General features: G+C 41.3%; 1 protein-coding gene across 1 annotated transcript in view; it reads right to left on the reverse strand.

The window, feature by feature from the left end:
• Window positions 1-20,455, reverse strand: part of cdkal1 (CDK5 regulatory subunit associated protein 1-like 1) — a 269,763-nt gene that overhangs the window by 53,805 nt on the left and 195,503 nt on the right. The window contains exons 11-12 of the mRNA XM_058747144.1: window positions 17,668-17,848; window positions 10,062-10,124 (exon numbers count right to left, since the gene is read on the reverse strand). Of these exons, the coding sequence (XP_058603127.1) occupies window positions 10,062-10,124; window positions 17,668-17,848 (244 nt within the window). The remainder of the gene's footprint in view (window positions 1-10,061; window positions 10,125-17,667; window positions 17,849-20,455) is intronic.

Genomic DNA, 20,455 nt, shown 5'->3' on the forward strand with positions numbered 1-20,455 from the left:
CAGCTAACTCTCGTTAGAGTAATAGTAGACTGTTAGTAGAATAAGTTGACACGTACTTGTAAAGTTACCTATACTAGAATGTCTATAGTAAACTATTAAAACAAAGCGTGACCCAGTGTTGTGTAAGTAATCCGCACTGTGACAAATGAGTGACTCTGCAGCACAAAAGCAGTCATAAGCAGCAGGTATATTTGTAGCAATAGCCAACAATGCATTGCATGGGTCAAAATGATACATTTTTATTTTATTCCACAAATCATTAGGATATTAAGTAAAGATCATGTTCCATGAAGATATTTTGTAAATTTCCTACCATAAATACATCAAAACTTCATTTTTGATTAGTAATATGCATTGCTAAAAACACATTGGTGTCTCATTCTGTTCATCTGCATGCTACAACAGCATTTATTCCTGAATAATTCTCATTTATACACAAAACACTTCATGTAAACAAATGCAGACTGAATAACTAGTTGTCAAGCAGTGAGTCATTTGGACACTGAAGAGCTGTGAAATCACACAGACGCGCGTTTCGTCACTCGTTCACAGATGCTGACCCCATCTCTGTCTCTCGCTGTAGATTCTCCCATCAGCTCACGGTCTCAGAGAAACACACGCCGCTCCAGAGAGAGATCGCTCTCTAAAACAACAGACTAAAGAGCAGGAACAAAACCACACATCTGTAAAGCCCTGCAGGACGATGAATGTGCCTTCAAACGAGTAGAGACAGGGACAGAGACAGGACACACTCGCCTCTTCTTTTGTCTTACAATAACAAGGCAGAGTTTCCAGACATCTAGAGAGCGTCACACAAAGATTAATGTCCAAGAGACAAACAAAAGCAGCCCTTTGAATCCAATAACATCGCTGTGTTCCTGTGTGGAGCGTAACACCAAAATGCCTGCAGCTTCATCTGTGTCCAACAGCACACTTCTCAGAGTCAGTCTGCAGTCGGACAGAAGCTCCTCCAGAGTGTCCACCAACACACGGCAGACACACACAGGACATCCAATCAGCAAAACACATCACACAAACAACTGCCATCACGCTAAAACAAGATTCAGGCTTGTATGAGAGAAATGAAAGCCCACAACGATTCTACACTGACTTAGTGAAACCACCATAACACCTTTGACACATTGAGAGATCATTGACCCTGGACCACAAAACCAGTCATAAGGGAAAAGCTGAATAAATAAGCTTTCCATTGATGCATGGTTTGATAGGACAATATTTGGAATCTGAGGGTGCAAAAAAATCTAAATATTGAGAAAATCGCCTTTGAAGTTGTCCAAATGAAGTTCTTAGCCATGCATATTACTAATCAAAAATTAAGTTTTGATATGTTTACGGTAGAAAATTTACAAAAATATCTTCATGGAACATGATCTTTACTTAATATCCTAATACAATGTATTTTTGGCTACTGCTACAAATATACTCGAGCTACTTATGACTGATTTTGATAAGAAATATATAAAGTGTGGGAAATGCGTCTGTGATGAAGTGTGTGATCAGAAAAATAGACCTGAGATGATCCTGGAGCAGAAGCTGACGGGACAGTGAAGCCATCATTCACTCGCTCTCACAAACCCAAATGACTTCCTTCAGAATAATCTTCATGCGATGCAAACGGCCAATGACACCCATGTCTGAATATGACCATCAGATCTGGGAGCTACTGTATGATTAGTGAGAGCTCTGTTCTGCATATAAATCTATGGTATGACCAGAAGACTGGGGGAATGGAGCACAAGTTACAACAGCTGATGTTTATATGGAAAACAGTAGCATAGACGTACTGTTAAACATCTCATTTTAAAGGTTTGGAATGACAGAAGCACGAGTAAATGCTGACAGTTCAAGCCTGATATCAGACTGATATCTCAGACTCCCCCTTGAGAAAATAATGAGTTGTATAAAACAAGAACACAACTTGGTTAATAAAGCCTTTGCACTCACTCGTGTAAATCTAATAGGTCATTAATTAATTGCACTAATTAATTGCTAAATTAATTCAACCACTCGCATTTCTGATTTGAAAGCAAAGATTACCGATCCAATTAAAAAGTCTTAAGAATAAAGCCAGCTGTAATTAAAACAAACCTCCACGAGACCGAATGAAGGAGCGGACGCGAGCGCCTCAGTGTTTGAGGTTCTGATAGATCTGTGTCAAACGACAAACTACGACTAATCAAGAGAGAGCTGCGAATTAAGCGTGAACTAAAGACGAGTTTACACCCGCCTCTGAGACGGCAGCAGGACAACGCAAACAAATCCCACAAACAGAGGTCAATCACAGAGTCCATCAGACACTGGATTCATAATGCTGAGACTCAGGAGTGAATGGATGATATTTGGCCATATGGAGAAAATCAGTGCGGGCTGATACACAAGTTTTAAACTAAATTGCTGCTGAAACAAAAACAAACACTTTAAAAGACAAAGGAAGCAGTGCTTGATGGGCAGACAGACACATGTATGTGTGATGATCAAACTGTGGAGACTCAGCAGACATCTGTGTGTGTTTTTCACAGCTGATCTGCTCTTTATTGTGGTGAAGCACAAAGCCGGACACGAGTGATCCGCTCCGGAGCTCAGAGAGGTGCTGCTGCGTCCCGGGCCGATCGCCGCTCACACACAGCATTGTACGCTGCTCAATAGCCTTTGACTGTGACTGATGGGCCTTGTTCACTGCCATCTGCTGCAGAGAGATCACATAAATCACTGCCCCAAACACTGGGATCCTGCCTTCATTATGCATCTGTACACAATATCAGCCTCTTCATGCCCGTTCACTGCGCACACACAAACACTTTCTTTGACTATACTTAGAGAGAAGATCTCATAGACTTACAATGTTTTTATGTCAGGTTAATGATATTTTATATGGCGTACTCCTAAACATAACTCTCACAGAAAGCTGTGCAAACTGCTAGATTAAAATAGAAACATGATTTGACCAGTTGATAAGACTTTTTAACTGGTCAGGTCATCTAAACTGTCCTCACTAGTCAGTTGTCATGATATTTCACAATTGGTCCTCACAAGTATAGTATAGCTAAACAAGTACAACCTGAATTCTGGAAATGTTGGGACACTTTTAAAATTTGAATAAAATGAAAACTAAAAGAATTTCAAAAATCACATGAGCCAATATTTTATTCACGATAGAACATAGAGAACATAACAAATGTTTAAATGGAGACATTTTACACTTTTATCCAATAAATGAGCTCATTTCAAACTTGATGCCTGCTACAGGTCCCAAAAAAGTTGGCACGGGGGCAACAAAGTGCTGAAAAAGCAAGACAGTTTGAAATGATTTAGCTGGGAGAACATCTAGCAACTAATTAAGTTAATTGAGATCAGGTCTGTAACATGATTAGCTATAAAAGGGATGTCTTGGAGGGTTAGTCTCTCAGAAGTAAAGATGGGCAGAGGCTCTCCAATCTGTGCAAGAGTGCGTAAAAAGATTGTGGAATGCTTTAAAAACAATGTTCCTCAACGTCAAATTCCAAAGGCTTTGCAAATTTCATCATCTACAGTGGATAACATCATCAAAAGACTCAGAGAAACTGGAACGCCGTGTCCTCCGGGCTAAACCTTCCAGTGTGTTATCAGCGTTCAGTTCAAAAGCCAGCATCTCTGATGGTATGGGGGTGCATAAGTGCATACGGTATGGGCAACTTGTATGTTTTGGAAGGCACTATGAATGCTGAAAGGTATATAAAGATTTTAGAGCAACATATGCTCCCCTCCAGATGACGTGTATTTCAGCAGGACAGTGCAAAACCACATACTGCAGCTATTAGAGCAGCATGGCTTAGTAGTAGAAGAGTCCAGGTGCTGAATTGGCCTGCAGTCCAGATCTCTCACCTATAGACAACATTCGGCGCATCATTAAACGAAAAATACATCAAAGATGACCACAAACTCTTCAGCAGCTGGAAACCTATATCGGGCAAGAATGAGACCAAATTCCAACAACAAAACTCCAGAAACTCATAACCTCGATGCCCAGACGTCTTTAAACTGTTAAGAAAAGAGGAGGAGATGCTATACCATGCTAAACATGCCCCGCCCCAACTATTCTGAGACCTGTAGCAGGCATCACATTTGAAATGAGCTCATTTTGTGCATAAAATTGTAAAATTTCTCAGTTTAAACATGTGTTATGTTATCTACAGTGGGGACAAAACATATTTGATCCCCTGCTGATTTTGTACATCAGTCTATAATTTTGATGGTAGGTTTATTTTAACAGTGAGAGAGAGAATAACAACAAAAAAATCCTGAAAAACGCATTTAAAAAAGGTTATAAATTGATTTGCATTTTAATGAGTGAAATAAGTATTTGATCCCCTATCAATCAGCAAGATTTCTGGACAGGTGTCTTTTATACAGGTAACAAGCTGAGACTCCCTTTAAGAGTGCTCCTAATCTCAGATCCTTACCTGTATAAAAGACACCTGTCCACAGAAGCAATCAATCAATCAGATTCCAATCTCTCCAGCGTGGCCGAGACCAAAGAGCTGTCCAAGGACGTCAGGGACAAGATTGTAGACCTACACAAGGCTGGGATGGGCTACAAGACCATCGTCAAGCAGCTTGGTGAGAAGGTGACAACAGATGGTGTGATTATTCACAAATGGAAGAAACACAAAATAACTGTCAGTCTCCCTCGATCTGGGGCTCCATGCAAGATCTGACCTCGTGGAGTTTCATGAGAACGGTGAGGAATCATCCCAGAACTACACGGGAGGATCTCGTCAATGATCTCAAGGCAGCTGGGACCATAGTCACCAAGAAAACAGTTGGTAACACTACGACGTGAAGGACTGAAACCTGCAGCGCCCGCAAGCTCCCCTGCTCAAGAAAGCACATGTACAGCCGTCTGAAGCTTGCCAGTGATTCAGAGGAGAACTGGGGGAAAGTGTTGTGTTCAGATGAGACCAAAATCAAGCTCTTTAGCATCAACTCAACTCGCCGTGTTTGGAGGAGGAGGAATGCTGCCTATGACCCCTATGACGTCAGCCTCGAAACCTTAATAGGTGTGTTCGACTTGAAGCGGCGCTGCGCAGAATGATCAGCGTATGACATCGAAGTGCCGCGAGAGCGATAAGAGAGCAGATGGATCCTTATGCTTTCGAATCGCTCTCGTGGTACTTTGTTGTCATACACTGATCATTCTGCGCAGCGCCGCTTCAAGAGGAGTGGGACAAAATCCCTCCTGAGATGTGTAGCATCCATTAAGGTTGTAACAGTATTTGACAGTTGAGAGAGACGGCCGCTTTCCCGCGAGTGGGCGTGGTTTCAGCGCCGACAGCGGACACGCCCCCAGCGTTTGAGAGCAGAGAGTCCTGCTTATTTTTCAAAGATTCTGATAACTTATTTGAGTTACTTGGCATTTTTTTATCATTCAAATTTGGCTGGGTGGTTAATAACATTTTTCTGTTGTGTGACAAACTCAGAACACATTTTAATATCACTTTACACGGACTTTAACCTTCTGTTTCAATGTGTGCACCTGCTGTAGCCAAGTACTGTAGCGATAACTAGACAACAACAACAACAATAATGTGGATTTCAGTGACAAAAAACCTGGGCACGTGTTTATTTCCATTGTTCATTCATCAGGTTAGTGCTGCAGGAAACGAGAGCGTTTCCCATATACCAGCAAACTAAACACAAAAACAGAAAATAAATCTCCAAAAATCACACATGCACACATGAATTATTGAGATTTAGCACAAGTGAGGGACATAAAGGGAATGACATTAAAATCTCCAGCAACAAAAGCACGGGTCATTTCTGTCTGCCTCCTCCTGCTCTGAGCGGCTGTAATTACGGCTTTCTGAGGTTAGTGTAATTACTTCATTCACAGCACAGGATATTAGCATAGCTAAGAGAGCAATTTATTCAGCGTGACAGGAGACACGTCTGTGCGTTACTGTGGAGAGGAGTTATCCAGTGCTGCCAAACGCTGATCCCGGCCTGCACCTGACCTGACACACAGCCGTAGCTCCGTCCGTCACAACAACATTTACCCAAACAGCTCATTTCTGAGCATTCTGGGAGTGTTTGAAGATCTGTGACATCACAATTTATGGAAATGACATCACTCTTTATGACATCATTTCCACCAGCGCTCCTGTCCTGTTTTCTACAGTGAGTGAAGCGGTCAGACAACAGCGGCAAAATCAAGGTAAACATCGCTGAGCAGACTATTCCTCTCATCAAACTATAATTTTGAGATTGTGCAAAAAGTGTGAAAATATTAATTGTAATTAGAATCAGTCATTTTATTCCTAAACCCGATTGAAATATTATTTCCACCACTGTTATGTTATTAATCACAATCCATCATTGGAGATGATGTAATGACACAATGATGCTGCAGAAAAATGACAGAAAAGTGTGATATTGTTAAAGTGTGAAACACTCATTTACACATAAATACACAACAATGAGTGTGTGTGTGTGTGTGTGTGTGTGTGTGTGTGTGTGTGTGTGTGTGTGTGTGTGTGTGTGTGTGTGTGTGTGTGTGTGTGTGTGTGTGTGTGTGTGTGTGTGTGTGTGTCTGCAGCTAAACAGACTGAACAGGGACTTAAAATTCTGCCAAGCACACACACACAGTCTGGTCAGCTATCCTTGTAGGGACTCTCCGTAGGCGTAATGGTTTTTATACAGTGCAAACCGTATTTTCTATCGCCCTACACCTAAAGCTACCCCTTACAGGAAACTACAGGTATTTTTACTTTCTCAAAAAAACTCATTCTGTATGATTTATAAGCTTTTGTACCCATGGCGACCTCAATTTAGGTCCCCACCGTGACACGAGTCCCATGAGTCTGTGTGTATTCAGGTTTAAGTCCCCACCAGGATATATAAACCTGTACACACACACACACACACACACACACACACACACACACAGATCTGTTTGAACTTTGTTGTCCCATCTGTCAACTTTAACAGCAATTATGAATAGAACATATACAGAAAGCAAACAAACTGCGATCGCTGAAGCTGTCAATCACTTCAGTTCAGCACAAGCTCACTGAGATCTGCATTCTGCACTCTCACCAATAATCAATAACACAGACTACACTGCAACTTAAACATCTCTGATCGGCAGTGCAGTTTTAAAAGCTCATCAGATCTACACCAATCACACAAATGCCCTACGTTGGTCCTGTAGATCCACGAACAGCAGCAGAGCAAAAGTGTGTGTTCCGTGAAGATCAAACCCCAGAGAGAAAAAGAGGGAATTACATCCCGCTCGAGACCGCGAGGAACGCTGGGAATCATCCGAGTGTTTGAGCGGCCACACGAACGCATATCTCCATCATCACACCTGAGGAGTTAACCGAGTATCTACTGACTAATGATCCCAAACCAAGGGAGATATTAATAATAACAGCTGGACAACGGCTAGAAGCTGCAAATTAAAAATACACAATGTGTCACTGTTTTTATTACTTTTTTTTTAGCAATGTAAAAACAATATGCATGTGAAGAGAGCGCTGTGAAAACGCCTCAGGAATCACGACCGTGTGTAATTACTGCTGGGGGCGGGGCTACATTATGCAAATGAGCCTGATCTGAGGCCAGTGGTCTTTGATGCATGCACATTTCCATCAAAATCAACACCGGCCTCATGAGCTCAGACTGAAGCAAAACGCATGAGGAACAGATCCACAACACACACACACACACACACACACACAACAATCTGATCAAAATCAAATCACACATTTATTACGCGCGTCGATCCATCACAGCGTGCTGCTGTCCAATATTCCTGCATAAATGACACTAAACTTAATTTATAGGAAGCTGGCACATAATAAGCAGAATAATGTGATTAAATCAGTCTTTATCATAAAACAGACTCTTCTGAGGAGATCAGGAGCGCTGATCTAGATCTGTCTGATCCACACCTACACATTCGCATGGACTCGTGTCAGTCCGAGCTCAAACCGATGAGATGAGCTTTAATGTGGATCTGCGTTTTCTGAATTAAGAGCTCAGCAGCCGGGGTGACCTTTGACCTGCGTTCAGAGCAGCAGAGCGTCCTGATGAGTGTGACGGAGCACGGGCGGCTCTGGAGGCACAAACACGCAGCAGACGTGATGTTGTTCCTCTTCATTTAATTATACAGAGAGAGAGGAACAGAGATGCAGGAGTAAATCTAGCAGATCTGGTTTACGAGCGAGACACACAAGCGATATCTTCACAGCCAGCAGTGCGCCGAGTGCCCGAGGGAGACGGGTGACGCTGTATGAAGATCTGTTCACTCATTCTGATCCTTTCCTCCGACCTCTGATCTATACCTTTATTTCATCTCAGACATAAGAATCCTTTCAGCAGACTGTAAGAAACGACAGGACGGTGTCACTCCTAAAACTGACTAAATCTGCCAAAGATCCCCGTCCCTCCAGAAGAGCGGCTGTTTATGGTGGGATTTCTGTAAAACAAACACACGTTCTTCATACAGTAGCTATACTGGCTAATACTGCACTTACGGCTCAGATTAGGCTGGAAGTAGAGGATGATAACCGTGATATTCAAATCATGAAATATCAACATCGTGTTGATTTAGGGTGTGAGGATACACCGGTATTGGTGATGACCACAATATTTAAAACGAACAGGACACTTATGATTACACGACACATAAATTCTCCGGCGTCAGCACCTGGTTGACCTACACACATTAAAACTCAATTAGAAGCGCATTAACTGCATGACTTCACTGGCGCCGGCGCAACTATAGGTTAAAGAGATTAATACAGGTACATAAGTTAACAGGTTAAAGTATCAGTTTTGATGTTAATATTTATTCGTCATACTGCTGAACTTGACAGTATTTCCTCTCGTGTTATTTCATGGAGAGCTTCAAAGACCACCGAGAAAGCCAGAGTCTCAGGTCCGCTGTGAACTGAAGCAGAAGAAGAAGTGAAAATGCATGTGTCTCGTGTTTATCGGTCTCCTCATGTTCATTGGGTAAAAAACCCTAAATAAATGTAAAAATTAATTTGGCTGATTCCCCAAGGTTTTTATAGATATCGCAATATATCAATATCTTGAATTCTTTTGGCCACAATAACCGTGGTGTGAACTAATATCGTGACAGCCCTAGCTGGAAGCAGACACAAAATAAAAAGTACATACAGTATACAATCATTAGTGATTTTTGGCTGTAAAACATTATATTGATAACTGATAAAATGTCTGTATGAGTACACTGCTGGCTGCTTAATGCATCATCTACACACATAAAACACAGATCAACGTCCACTGAAGCAGTAAAAAAAACCATTTATAGAAGCTGAAAGCGAAAAATATTTAAAAAACATCATCTTTCGTTTCACTACATCTCTCCAAGCATCGCTGCTGTTTTGTTTCGTTAATAAAGAGCCGCTGGGTCTGTTGATTACAGCGGCTCTGATTAGTTCAGACTGAGACGAGAGCATTCAGAGCCACTGACGGGACTGACGTGGGTTTCTGTGATGGAGCCACATGAGCTCAATCTTCAATGATGTCATTAAAACACCACTTCCTGTTCCTGTTCACATGCACGTCGATGTTACTCATCTCTTTCTGCTGTTCATTTTACATCCTAGCTTTAGTTTAATAATAACCTCTCTCTCTATGGAATACAATGCACACACATACATAAAAAAAAAATAAATACAAACAGCATTAATATCTACACTGAACAAAATTATAAACGCAACACTTTTGTTTTTGCCCCCATTTTTCATGAGCTGAACTCAAAGATCTAAGATTTTTTCTATGTACACAAAAGGCCTGTTTCTCTCAAATATTGTTCACAAATCTGTCTAAATCTGTGTTAGTGAGCCGAGATACTCCATCCACCTCACAGGTGTGGCATATCAAGATGCTGATCAGACAGCATGATTATTGCACAGCTGGCCACAATAAAAGGCCACTCTAAAATGTGAAAAATGGGGGCAAAATCAAAAGTGTTGCGTTTATAATTTTGTTCAGTGTATATTAAATATACCTTAAAGCACAGCTACTCTTACCTTGTGGTCGTAAGGGTTGTAGGAGTGGAAGAGGGCAGAGAGCTCTTTGGTTCTTTGTTTCTTCTGTAAAAAGGAAAAACAATAACAATACACCAGTGTTAATTAACTGAAGAAAGAAATTCAAGTCAGTGAACTCTGCAGACCAAACTGAATGATGTGAAGACATCAGACAGTGGAATGAAGAAGAAACACTTGAAGGGGAGAAAATGAGGGTATTTGCCCTCAAGACCTCTCAGTTTCTTCCAGAAGCGCCTATAAAAGCCCATACGTCCCTAATTTGTAGTGAAATGCAAACGCTGAGCAATGAGGAGATGTGTGATGGATTTTAATGCAGCCACGAGTTAAAGAAAGGCTATTTATGAGCGATTATGCAGTGTCTAGTTGATGAGAAGTCATGTTTCACAGCCAGTGCGGATTAATATAAACATCACATATATGATTCATGACTGATTTCACATCACATCATGAAAACGGTGCAGGTGTACAATGACACAGACATTTTAGATTACGGCTGTAAGACTCAATTAAACTGAAAAATAGTAAACACTACAGATGCACATTATAGACATTCTGGACTCATAAGATAAACTATGTCTTAAATACTAATCATTATTTAATTTAGGTTGGTTGGTTATTTTTTTCTAGCATAAACTGATATAGAATGACCATATCTCATGTCAGCTACTTATCCGTTATTTATCGGTTTCACCAGTGGTTTCGTCACAACATTATAACTAATATAATTAATTATATTAAATCTGAATTTAAACATTAAAATTGTGGTTTGAGTCTCAAAAACAAGTCAGTATTTAATCAGTACTTCGTGGAATGTACAAGTAGTACAGATTGTACAAATTTATGTACAAATCAGTGAGGCATGACTATATTTTTTGACGTTATTTCTGTTTTATAATGAACTAAAGCAAAGCACTGAATTGACAGTTCTAATAATGACAACCAACAGTGGAAAAGCCGATTATCTTCTTGGAAACTATAGAAATTTTTCATCTGCATTCGGTGATTTTACCACAAAAACCAGAATGGTCATCAACATATTCCTACAAGCCAGAAACACTGCAGCTCATGAGATCTATCAGACACACAGCACTGAAACCCTCCTTAACATCTGATGTAATAGATGAGCTCAGCGGACGTCCCACGATCACACGCATGGGATGCAGACGCGAGAGTGAATCCATGCCCACACCTGCCTAAAGATCCCTGTCTGTCCCCCGTGACTCCATCTCTCTCTGTTTCTGCACAGCTCCTCAGACCAGGGCCTTCTCGACACAGATCCTCAGGGCAATGAGCAGCTCCCGCTGGATTAGCTCCATAACACCTGCTTCACAGCGCTCAGAGACTCCAGCCATATTCACATTCATCCACTCAATCAATGCTCCTGCAGCACACCTTCTGGAGGTTTGATTCGGACCGAGAGAGAATGAGAGAGGAGAGAGGTTAGCGAGGTCTGAGATAACCAAGCTAGCGGCCTTCAGAGAATACGCTCAACCCTCCTCAAATCACACATCTTCATTCTGGGGGAAAAATAGTAACTGAAATTTGATCAAAAAAGATGAACCCCGGAGTGACCTTGAGAGACTCAATATTTCAGTCTATTAGGGCCGGGGTCCTGAGATTACACCGGCCCCCAAAGCAGCAAGCCGAGGTGAAAAATCATCTCTATGAGCCAAGGAACCACTTTCCCCCTTTATTTGAAGTCGTCGCTCAGCCTCACAGATGACGTCCAGGGCGAGACGGACAAAGGTCACTGTAGGGTTTTCAATGGTTTCCATTTGACTCAAGCAGGTCTAAATGAGACAATCATGTCTTGTGATGGTGTACGGCAGGGAATCAATACATTTTCATACAGGTCCTCCTCCACTGGGGCCTCGCATGCACTTCACGAACAGAGCAGGCGGAGGTTTCTGTCAGAAATAGGGCTGGGCGATTTCTCCGATTTTATCGATTAATTTGAATTGAATGTTTTGCCACGATTACAATTTTTTAGAAATCGAGGAATCGCAATTTTGAATAGAAATATTACCAAACGTTAGAATTAGACACTTTGACTAAAGTTGAGAAAACTTAAACGTTTAAGGCAACCAACTTTTATAAAATATATATAACTTACTTTTTATAAACTGAATACAACAAGTTGAGAAAACTCAAAGATCTGCTAAAGCTGGTTGCCTTAAACTTAAGTTCTCTCAACTTTTGATTTTTTACAGTGCGGTAAAGAACGATTAACCTCTGACGTGTGACACTCATATCACACAGAATGTGCTTTTGTGTTGACAAAGATGCGACGCAAGCAGTGGAATGAGAAAAACATGCAAGAAGATGAGAGTGAACTTCTTTTAACTTGAGCGGTGTGTCTCGCAACAGTCAAACACGTCCATGTTTACACAGAACAAACAATGGAAAAGCAACGCAAGCTAATAAAAAGCCTGTAACTACTGCCGTATGTCTGATATTTTATGCTTGCATCATGGTGACAGACTGAAAGCTGCTGTTGTTTTTAACAGAACATTTATAGTTAATAATAGTCTACTCATGTTATACCTTCAGTCATTTAGAATTTGAATTACCTTGACTTTTGAGATATTTTAAAGCATTTTCCTCACATTATTTCTGAACATATATGTATAAGACAAGTTTGTACAGGATGTAGTTGTAGCTCATGCATCTTTTCTGCAAAGATATTTAACAAGTGATTTGTTTAATATTTACATCATGGTGACAGCTTCATGTGTGCTGCACTTGGAATAGAATTGATTGAAGTTATAGAGAGGCTAGTTTAGAAACGACACACGGCCCGTTAACTGGAGCTCTGACAGGAATATGAGCTCTACAGAGCGTGTCGGGAGTCGTTCTCGTTACTCAACGTGTGTATCGTCCGCTGCGTGTCTATAAATATTCAACAGTAGAAGACGATCAGCGGCTGATCGTGTGCGGCTTGGCTTTGTGCAAAGCGTGAAAACGTCTCCAGCAGATGGAGATCATATAGAAGCTTGTTGCTATTCATAAATCCAAACTGAATACGCATCTGTCACCGCAACGATGATGAAGGATGGCACCTCAAACACTGTCCATCTGCTCGGCTCACAAAACAAACACATCAGGACACACGCTCCGTCCCCGGACGAGTCTGAGTCCTGCAGCATACTGTACGCCGAGCAGCATGCAACAGAACTCACCGTTAGGAATACTCTATCCCACAATGCAATGCATGCAACTCGAACATCTATCTTTTCCCATTGCTTTGACTGAATGAAAAGTTGTAACTTAAACATCTCTTTTTTTGATTTATTACGTGTTCATGCAACCCAAAGCTCAGATGTAACATGTATTTGGCAGATGCTTTCATCTAAAGTGAATTACTGTACATTCATACTACATTTCTGTGTCTTTCCCCGTGTGTCGACTTATCACACATCAGATAACGTCATGTGATAATGAAGTGAACTTCTGTTTGAAACCTTAACCTCTGCTTACTGTTGCACATACACTACTGTCCAAAGGTTTGGTGTAGGCAAGGTTTTACAGTAAAACATTACTATTTCAAATATATCTGTTTTTTGTATGAATATATTTTAAACTAATTTATTTCTGTGATGCACAGCTGAATATTCAGCATCATTACATTGTGTCACATGATCTTCAGAAATCATTATAATATGCTGATTTGCTGCTCGAGAAACATTTCTGATTATCATCAATGCTGAAAACAGTTGTGCTGCACAATATATTTTTGTGGAAACTGACATTTTATTTTTCAGGATTCACAGATGAATAGAAAGTTCAAAAGAACAACATTTATTTGAAATATAAATTTTTGTGACCTTTTGCAACATTATGAATGTCTTTACTGTCAGTTTTGATCAGTTTAATGCAGCCTTGATGAATACATTTTTTTTGTTAATAAAATAAATTGTAAACAGTTTTAAACGGTGTAGGCAGTGAGCAGTATGCTAGTATTCCATTCTTAATTACAATTTGAGACACAGGCCTTTAACGACACGTCTGCATGTGGTGTTGAGCTCTCTCCTCCACAGGAAGTGCAGTGATGTCACTGCCTGTTCCCATCATGCCTCTCTCTCACAGTCAGTCTCACAGAGCACACAAGACCTCCGGATCTGCTGCTTCAGCCACATCAATCCCTCTGACACAGTTCAGAAAGGACAGATAACAAGCAAGCTGCAGATCTGGAGGGGATGTTTCTCCACGGTGACTGAAATCCAGCTAAACGATTTGGAAACGAAGAGTCTGTTTTGGCCCAAGTGTGAGCGACACCAGCTTAGTAGTTGTTTTGTTCCAGTTTTCCCCATGAAGCTGGCATCGGTCGCTCCAGGCCTTGCCCATCTGTCTTTGTTTTAAGATGAATTTGTTTTCACATGTGCTGGGTATTCCTCACCGATGCCTGCGCAAAACTGGCAGAAGCTTTGAATCCAAATCCCCTTAACTTTGACTGGAGGACGCTGCTTTAATTTCCCCTGGTTAAAGATGAGCCGGCGAGGCAGACGAGCTGTCAAGGTAAACACCTGTCTGGCTAGTAAGAGCAACATTCCAGCAGATCATGCCAATTTATCTCCGCTATCCCTTCCCTCACGCGGGAGTAATTATGCCGGTCTGGAGGCTCCCAGTTTTTCCAGCTCCTCCCGCGAGCCAGATCTGCTCGGCCTGAGCGACCGTCCGCCGCTGATAACGCGAGGCCATCCATTACGCTCACGACCCATTCATCACGCCGTGGCGGCTGCTATGAAATAGGCTAAACGTGCTGAGAAACCAAAGCGCCCCGACCCTTCGGTCCCAGACAGACATCTGGAAGTGTTATTAATGCAGCGTCCCGCCAGAGCTGACCATCGCTGAAGGGTCTGGGTGAGGGATGCAGCAGGTGCCAGGTGGGTCTGGGACGTCCCAGAAGACTAAACCTGCATCGCCTTGACCCCGCTGTGGGGATGGGATCTGTTCCTCCATGCTAGAGCGAAAACCTCCTCTATCAGAACAGCTGATCTGACACGAGCTCCATCACAAACACCACGATGACATGCAATCATAGATGCCACTGAAAGTGAATAAAACTAGTGTTCATTTTGTCAGCTATGTTCAATTCTAGTCTTAGTCCCGCGTTAAATGTCCTTGTTCGTTTTCATCATATTTAGTCAACCTTATACTATTTAGTTTTAGTCTAGTTTTAGTCCAAGAAAATCCGAAGTATTAGTCTAGATTTAGTCAATGAAACGTGACATTTTAGCAATAAGATTATTATTAATTAACTGCACAGCAGTATTCATTTTGGCAGTCATTTTTTATTTAGTCTTACTCAAATGTACGTTTAAGTTATCATATTTAGTCAACCTCGCCCTGTTTTTATTTAGCCAAGTTTAAGTCAGATTTTAGTCAATGAAATCTTAGTCACATTTTCGTCATGCTGTATAATGGTTAAACTGGTAAAAAAAAAAAAAAAAAAATGTTTGCTCAAACTTATAAACAAAGATTGTTGTCTTACGCAAGTAAAACTTACTTTTGCATTTCAGGTAGTGCACTTTCAGCAGTGAGCACAAATCAATAGAATGTGGACTCATACATGGTTTATTTTCCCTCATCTAGTGGACTGATTTATTATAGGCTTTTTATTATATACAGTAAATGAACACCAAAAGACGTAAGCACTCTCTCTGTCTACATTATGAAAACTGGTAAAACAAACAAAAAATATTAAAACAGTGAAACATTCCTCTATTAAAACAAGAGCGGCTGAGTAAGTGCATTTATTCAGCGATCACAATCGCAAACAATAGAGTCGAGATCTCATGACAGAACACAGACTGGCTGAGTGACGGTCGCTCAACTCCAGCGTTTTCAGATCATCGGCGGCGGTGCTTCCACAATCAGGACACGGACTAAGATCTCGCCGATCATCTGATCAGAGGCGGATGACTGAAAATAAGAGGGGATCGGGCCTTTTCTGTGATTGCCCCTGAATTGTGGAATAGTCTCCCACCGTGTATCAGAACCGCTAAAACATTGTCAGATTTTAAGGCTTAGTTAGTAACTCATCTGTTTTCTCTGGCTTTTAATGTATTGTAAAGATTAACTTCATTGTTTTGCTCTGTTTTGTTTAGAATGTTGTTCTATGTGTATTAATGTAAAGCACTTGGGTCAACTTTGAGTTGTTTTAAACTGTGCTCTAGAAATAAACGTACATTGACGATAAATCTACCACAGGAGACGATAATGGAACCGACAGATCAATGGATGGATTCTCAGGAACGGGCAACCCGTCTTCATTAGAGCTCATCTCTATTCAGTTCTTCAGCCGGCTGACTGTAGCACGATCGGAGCTGGAACAGCCAACAAAACAACTGACACATGAAGAAGCTTTCCATCAAAGAAACATGGCGGACGTTTGATGCCAGATGACGTGGTGGTGAGAGCAGCAAGACTGACTGTGATAGTCACACATCACACGAAAGCACAGCGGAAACACTCAGACTTACACTAGATCAGAGCACGCTGATGCTAACGAGGGCCACACCAACCACCGATACACACAACAAGGTGTGGATAGAAAAACCAGCACCAGTCCTCATGTGTGAAGCTGCTCCTCCTCTAATAGTTTGAGCTTCATTAGTCAGTTTAATTGTTTCAGTGGGGTCTAATCGCTGAGAAACTCCGTCACATCTGGGAGACGTCTGCCTACAGCTGCATGTCATAATGAAGAGTAATCGACAGGAAGATTCGCATTTACCAGTCATCTGGAAGCATTTGTTAACAGGTAAAGGTGATGGACTTTAGTGTATCCAGACACAGGTCAGGCTTCAACACCATCAGCACTCCGTCACAGTCATCAGATTTGATTTTATTACACCTTAAGAACAAACACAAGCTGTCCATTACAACATTTCTAAAGAGTAATGCAGCTGGAATTATGCAAGAAGCTAAAAAAAGCCATTCACGTGATCTTAAATGTGCAGTATTTTCACGCTTTCATCGAATACGGTATGAGCGGCTAAATGAGTTGTTAATACAAGTGCAAGATTTTCAAAAGAAAATGAAAAATAAATACCAATCTTTGTTTTGTTCTTAACTCAATCTTTGAGTTTTTAGTGTGAGTTTAATGAGTGGGAAAGTGAAATGCAAGCAGGCAGCAGTATGAGATGTACATCAAGACACTATATTCCCAGCTTGCCAGGAACTTCACACTGAATCTTCTGAAGAAACTCCAAAGAAATCAAATATGAGGAAGGTAGAAGGTGCTGTTTTCAGTCGAAGGTAACTAGAGTATCTGCGGCTCACTGTATGTTCTTCAGACACAATCTCCTGGTTTCTACTAAATCTTTACAGAATCACGTCAAAAACAATAAATACTGTAAACAATAAAAACGGTAACAATATTGTATCTACTACTACTAACTAATAAGCATAATTAATTAACTAATTTGATTATTATCTCACAGGATTAGGAGCACTCATGAAAACTAGTAATGATCAATTGCATTTATTGATTTATTGAATTAAATTTTTTTTGGCTTGATCAGTTTCTCAGTTTGTACTATCTGTTTGTACTTTTAATTCATAATAAATGCACTTGTTGGTATCTCACCACGTGAGCTGGAACCTGCTCCATCTTGGCCGCTGGAGTTCCAGGTCGCGGGTAGAACTGGTTGATGAAGAGGCTGGGAAAGCGGTACTGCCTCACGAGCTCCATCGTCTGCTCAAAGTCCTCCTCCGTCTCTCCTGGGAAACCGCAGATGATGTCTGTGGCGATAGTGATGCCTGGAACCCTACGGGAGACAGACACGAGAGACAGTGTAAAGATGACAAACACTCTTTTAGCACTCGAGTAGCCTGTGAGAACAATCCTATACAACATTTGGACCGTCTGTGCAACACAATGCAGTCGCTGCAGCCAGTGAATGTGATTGTGTGTGTTCTCACACATCTCTCAAGATCCTTATAGGTTGTTTGCACATGACGTCACTGATGACGCACAAAATGCAGCTGGAGGGCAGGAAGTGATTTTTCTCCACAGGAATCAGTAGCAGAAACTCAATTCCTGTGTTTTGCGTTGTTTATGGATGCTCAAATCGGCCAAACCGAGAAACCACAAGATGCGGCAGTGTCGGCTCGCTAACGGCCGCTGCATCCGGCCCGATTGACTCGACTGAGTCCACAGGCATCCGGCCCGAGTGCGGCAGACGGAGTCGGCAGGCGGGAATCTAACCGGAGCTGGCCCGAGTGTATTTTGCTATCTGGGATGTGGTTGTTGGTCCTATTAGCAGCACGTAAAACAACTTATTTAAATTCTGAATCGATTATAGCCTGGAAAGCGAGCAAATAGCGCTTTCATATATAACGTTAATCAATAAAAAGCTGTCAATCACTTCAATTTATCGCAATCTCACGATGTTCCGTGATATGAGGCTCTCACAACTGCAAATAATATCTTATTTACATCGTGTCTGCGTGTGGCGCTTAGAGTGAGTTCTGACTGTCTCACGCTGAATGCGCGAGAGGTGGCAGCCCAATCTACTTATATCTTTATTAATATTTTTATATTATATATTATATCTTATAATATATTAACCATTTGCACACACAAGCATTATCCTCCCGACAGCAGACGCAGCTTTACAAGCCACTTTTCCTGCGTTTTTCAGTCAATTTCTTGACTTTTCCCCTCTCATGAACAACACATTTTCGTACGCGATAAAAGCTCCTTGTGGTTTCTCGGTTTGGCCGATTTGAGCATCCTTAAACAATGCAAAACACAGGAATTGAGTTTCTGCTACTGATTCCTATGGAGAAAAATCACTTCCTGCCCTCCAGCTGCATTTCGTGCGTCAATCACGTGATTGCAAACAACCTGCAGCCGCTATAACCATCGACTACCGGCCTCCACTCTGATTAAATTAGGATCTCTGCAAAGGAATCCGTTCATTGATTTCTTTGTGCATGTGCTCTGTGATCATTGATCTTCAACCAACAGGAAATAAATCAATCTGGAAGCTGGCTTCCGAGCGAGCGGCTCTATTGACAGGAAGTTCAGTGTGGTCAGCACTGGACTCGTTCGTCACGTGACAACTTTGGAAAACACAGCTGGCATTCATCAGCCAATAAAATGCATGAACCCTGAACAGGAAGAGGTCAGATGATTTTAAACATTATGGAAAGTGTAAAAAAATAAAATAAAATGAAATGAAATGAAATAAAATAAATCTAGAAGAACAGGCTGAAGATGCTGAAATTAATGTGCAAAATTTATGCTCTTACTTTTGAAATATAAGCTTGATGGCCTGAACATGTGGAGGAAATGACAATTTACTGTACCATCAATGAAACATAGTCACTCTATTTCATGATATCTGGTAGATCATCTTTCCTCGTGATATTATTCCATTATCTAGCCACACTGCTTTCATAACTCTCACCTCACACATATATTCATCTCCACTTATTCACCAAGTCCACCATAATGCATATTCTTAACTACATTTAGGGTCCTCTTTATATTTCTGGCAGATAACACTGACACTTGACATAGTTCAAGCGTTGGCCTTCATTAATATTCACGATGGCCTGTAGGCATGAATGTGTCTGGCAGTTTCTGATGGGCACGGCGGAGGGAGTCCAGGTGTTAGCAGGCCACGCTAATATGAAATCTGTTGATCTGTTGAAGTAAACATTCTCATATTGAACACTTATGCACTCGAGGATGCCTTCATGTAACGTCCTGAGACTAGTTAAGGACAGTGCTGGTTTTATCTGGTCTTATCAACTCCTTTCATCGATGGGACACAAAGAAAGAGCTTTTTTGTAGAATCCACTAGTCATTTCTTTCCATCACATGAATGAGTGGAGACTTTCAAACGGAGCTTTCAAGCTCAACAAATAACACAAAAGCATCATGAAGCTATCAAGTGTGGACACCTACATGTCTTTTCGTGCCATCACCTAAGATGAACCAGAAGCAGAGATGGCACTGACAAGTTCATTTCAAAATGAACAGAAGAAAAACCCTTTAACAACAAGATTTTTGGCAAGGCACTGTTCTTGATATGACACCTTTTGGGCATTAGGTCCATTTGGTTCCACTGGTTCAGGACATAATTGATCTCGATAGTTCAGGAAATTAATTTGACATGATAGCAAATTAGAAGAGCATTAGAGGAACCAGACGCTTCACAACTCCTCATCTTCCAGTCTCGAGTGAAGAAGCCTTGATAAGCTCATCAGCAAGCACTGCACAAGAGAGCCGGTGCGACGGACTACTTCCCTCTAAATCCATTATGTTTCGCAGCTCTTCAGCCTCTCCATCCTTCTGTGGAGAAAAACAGACTAAAGAAAAGAAGAAAGCGAATGACTGAATTGGATCCTCTAAAGCGAGCAGA

Source organism: Onychostoma macrolepis, chromosome 16, assembly GCF_012432095.1.
Source record: "Onychostoma macrolepis isolate SWU-2019 chromosome 16, ASM1243209v1, whole genome shotgun sequence".
Classification (NCBI taxonomy): domain Eukaryota; kingdom Metazoa; phylum Chordata; class Actinopteri; order Cypriniformes; family Cyprinidae; genus Onychostoma; species Onychostoma macrolepis.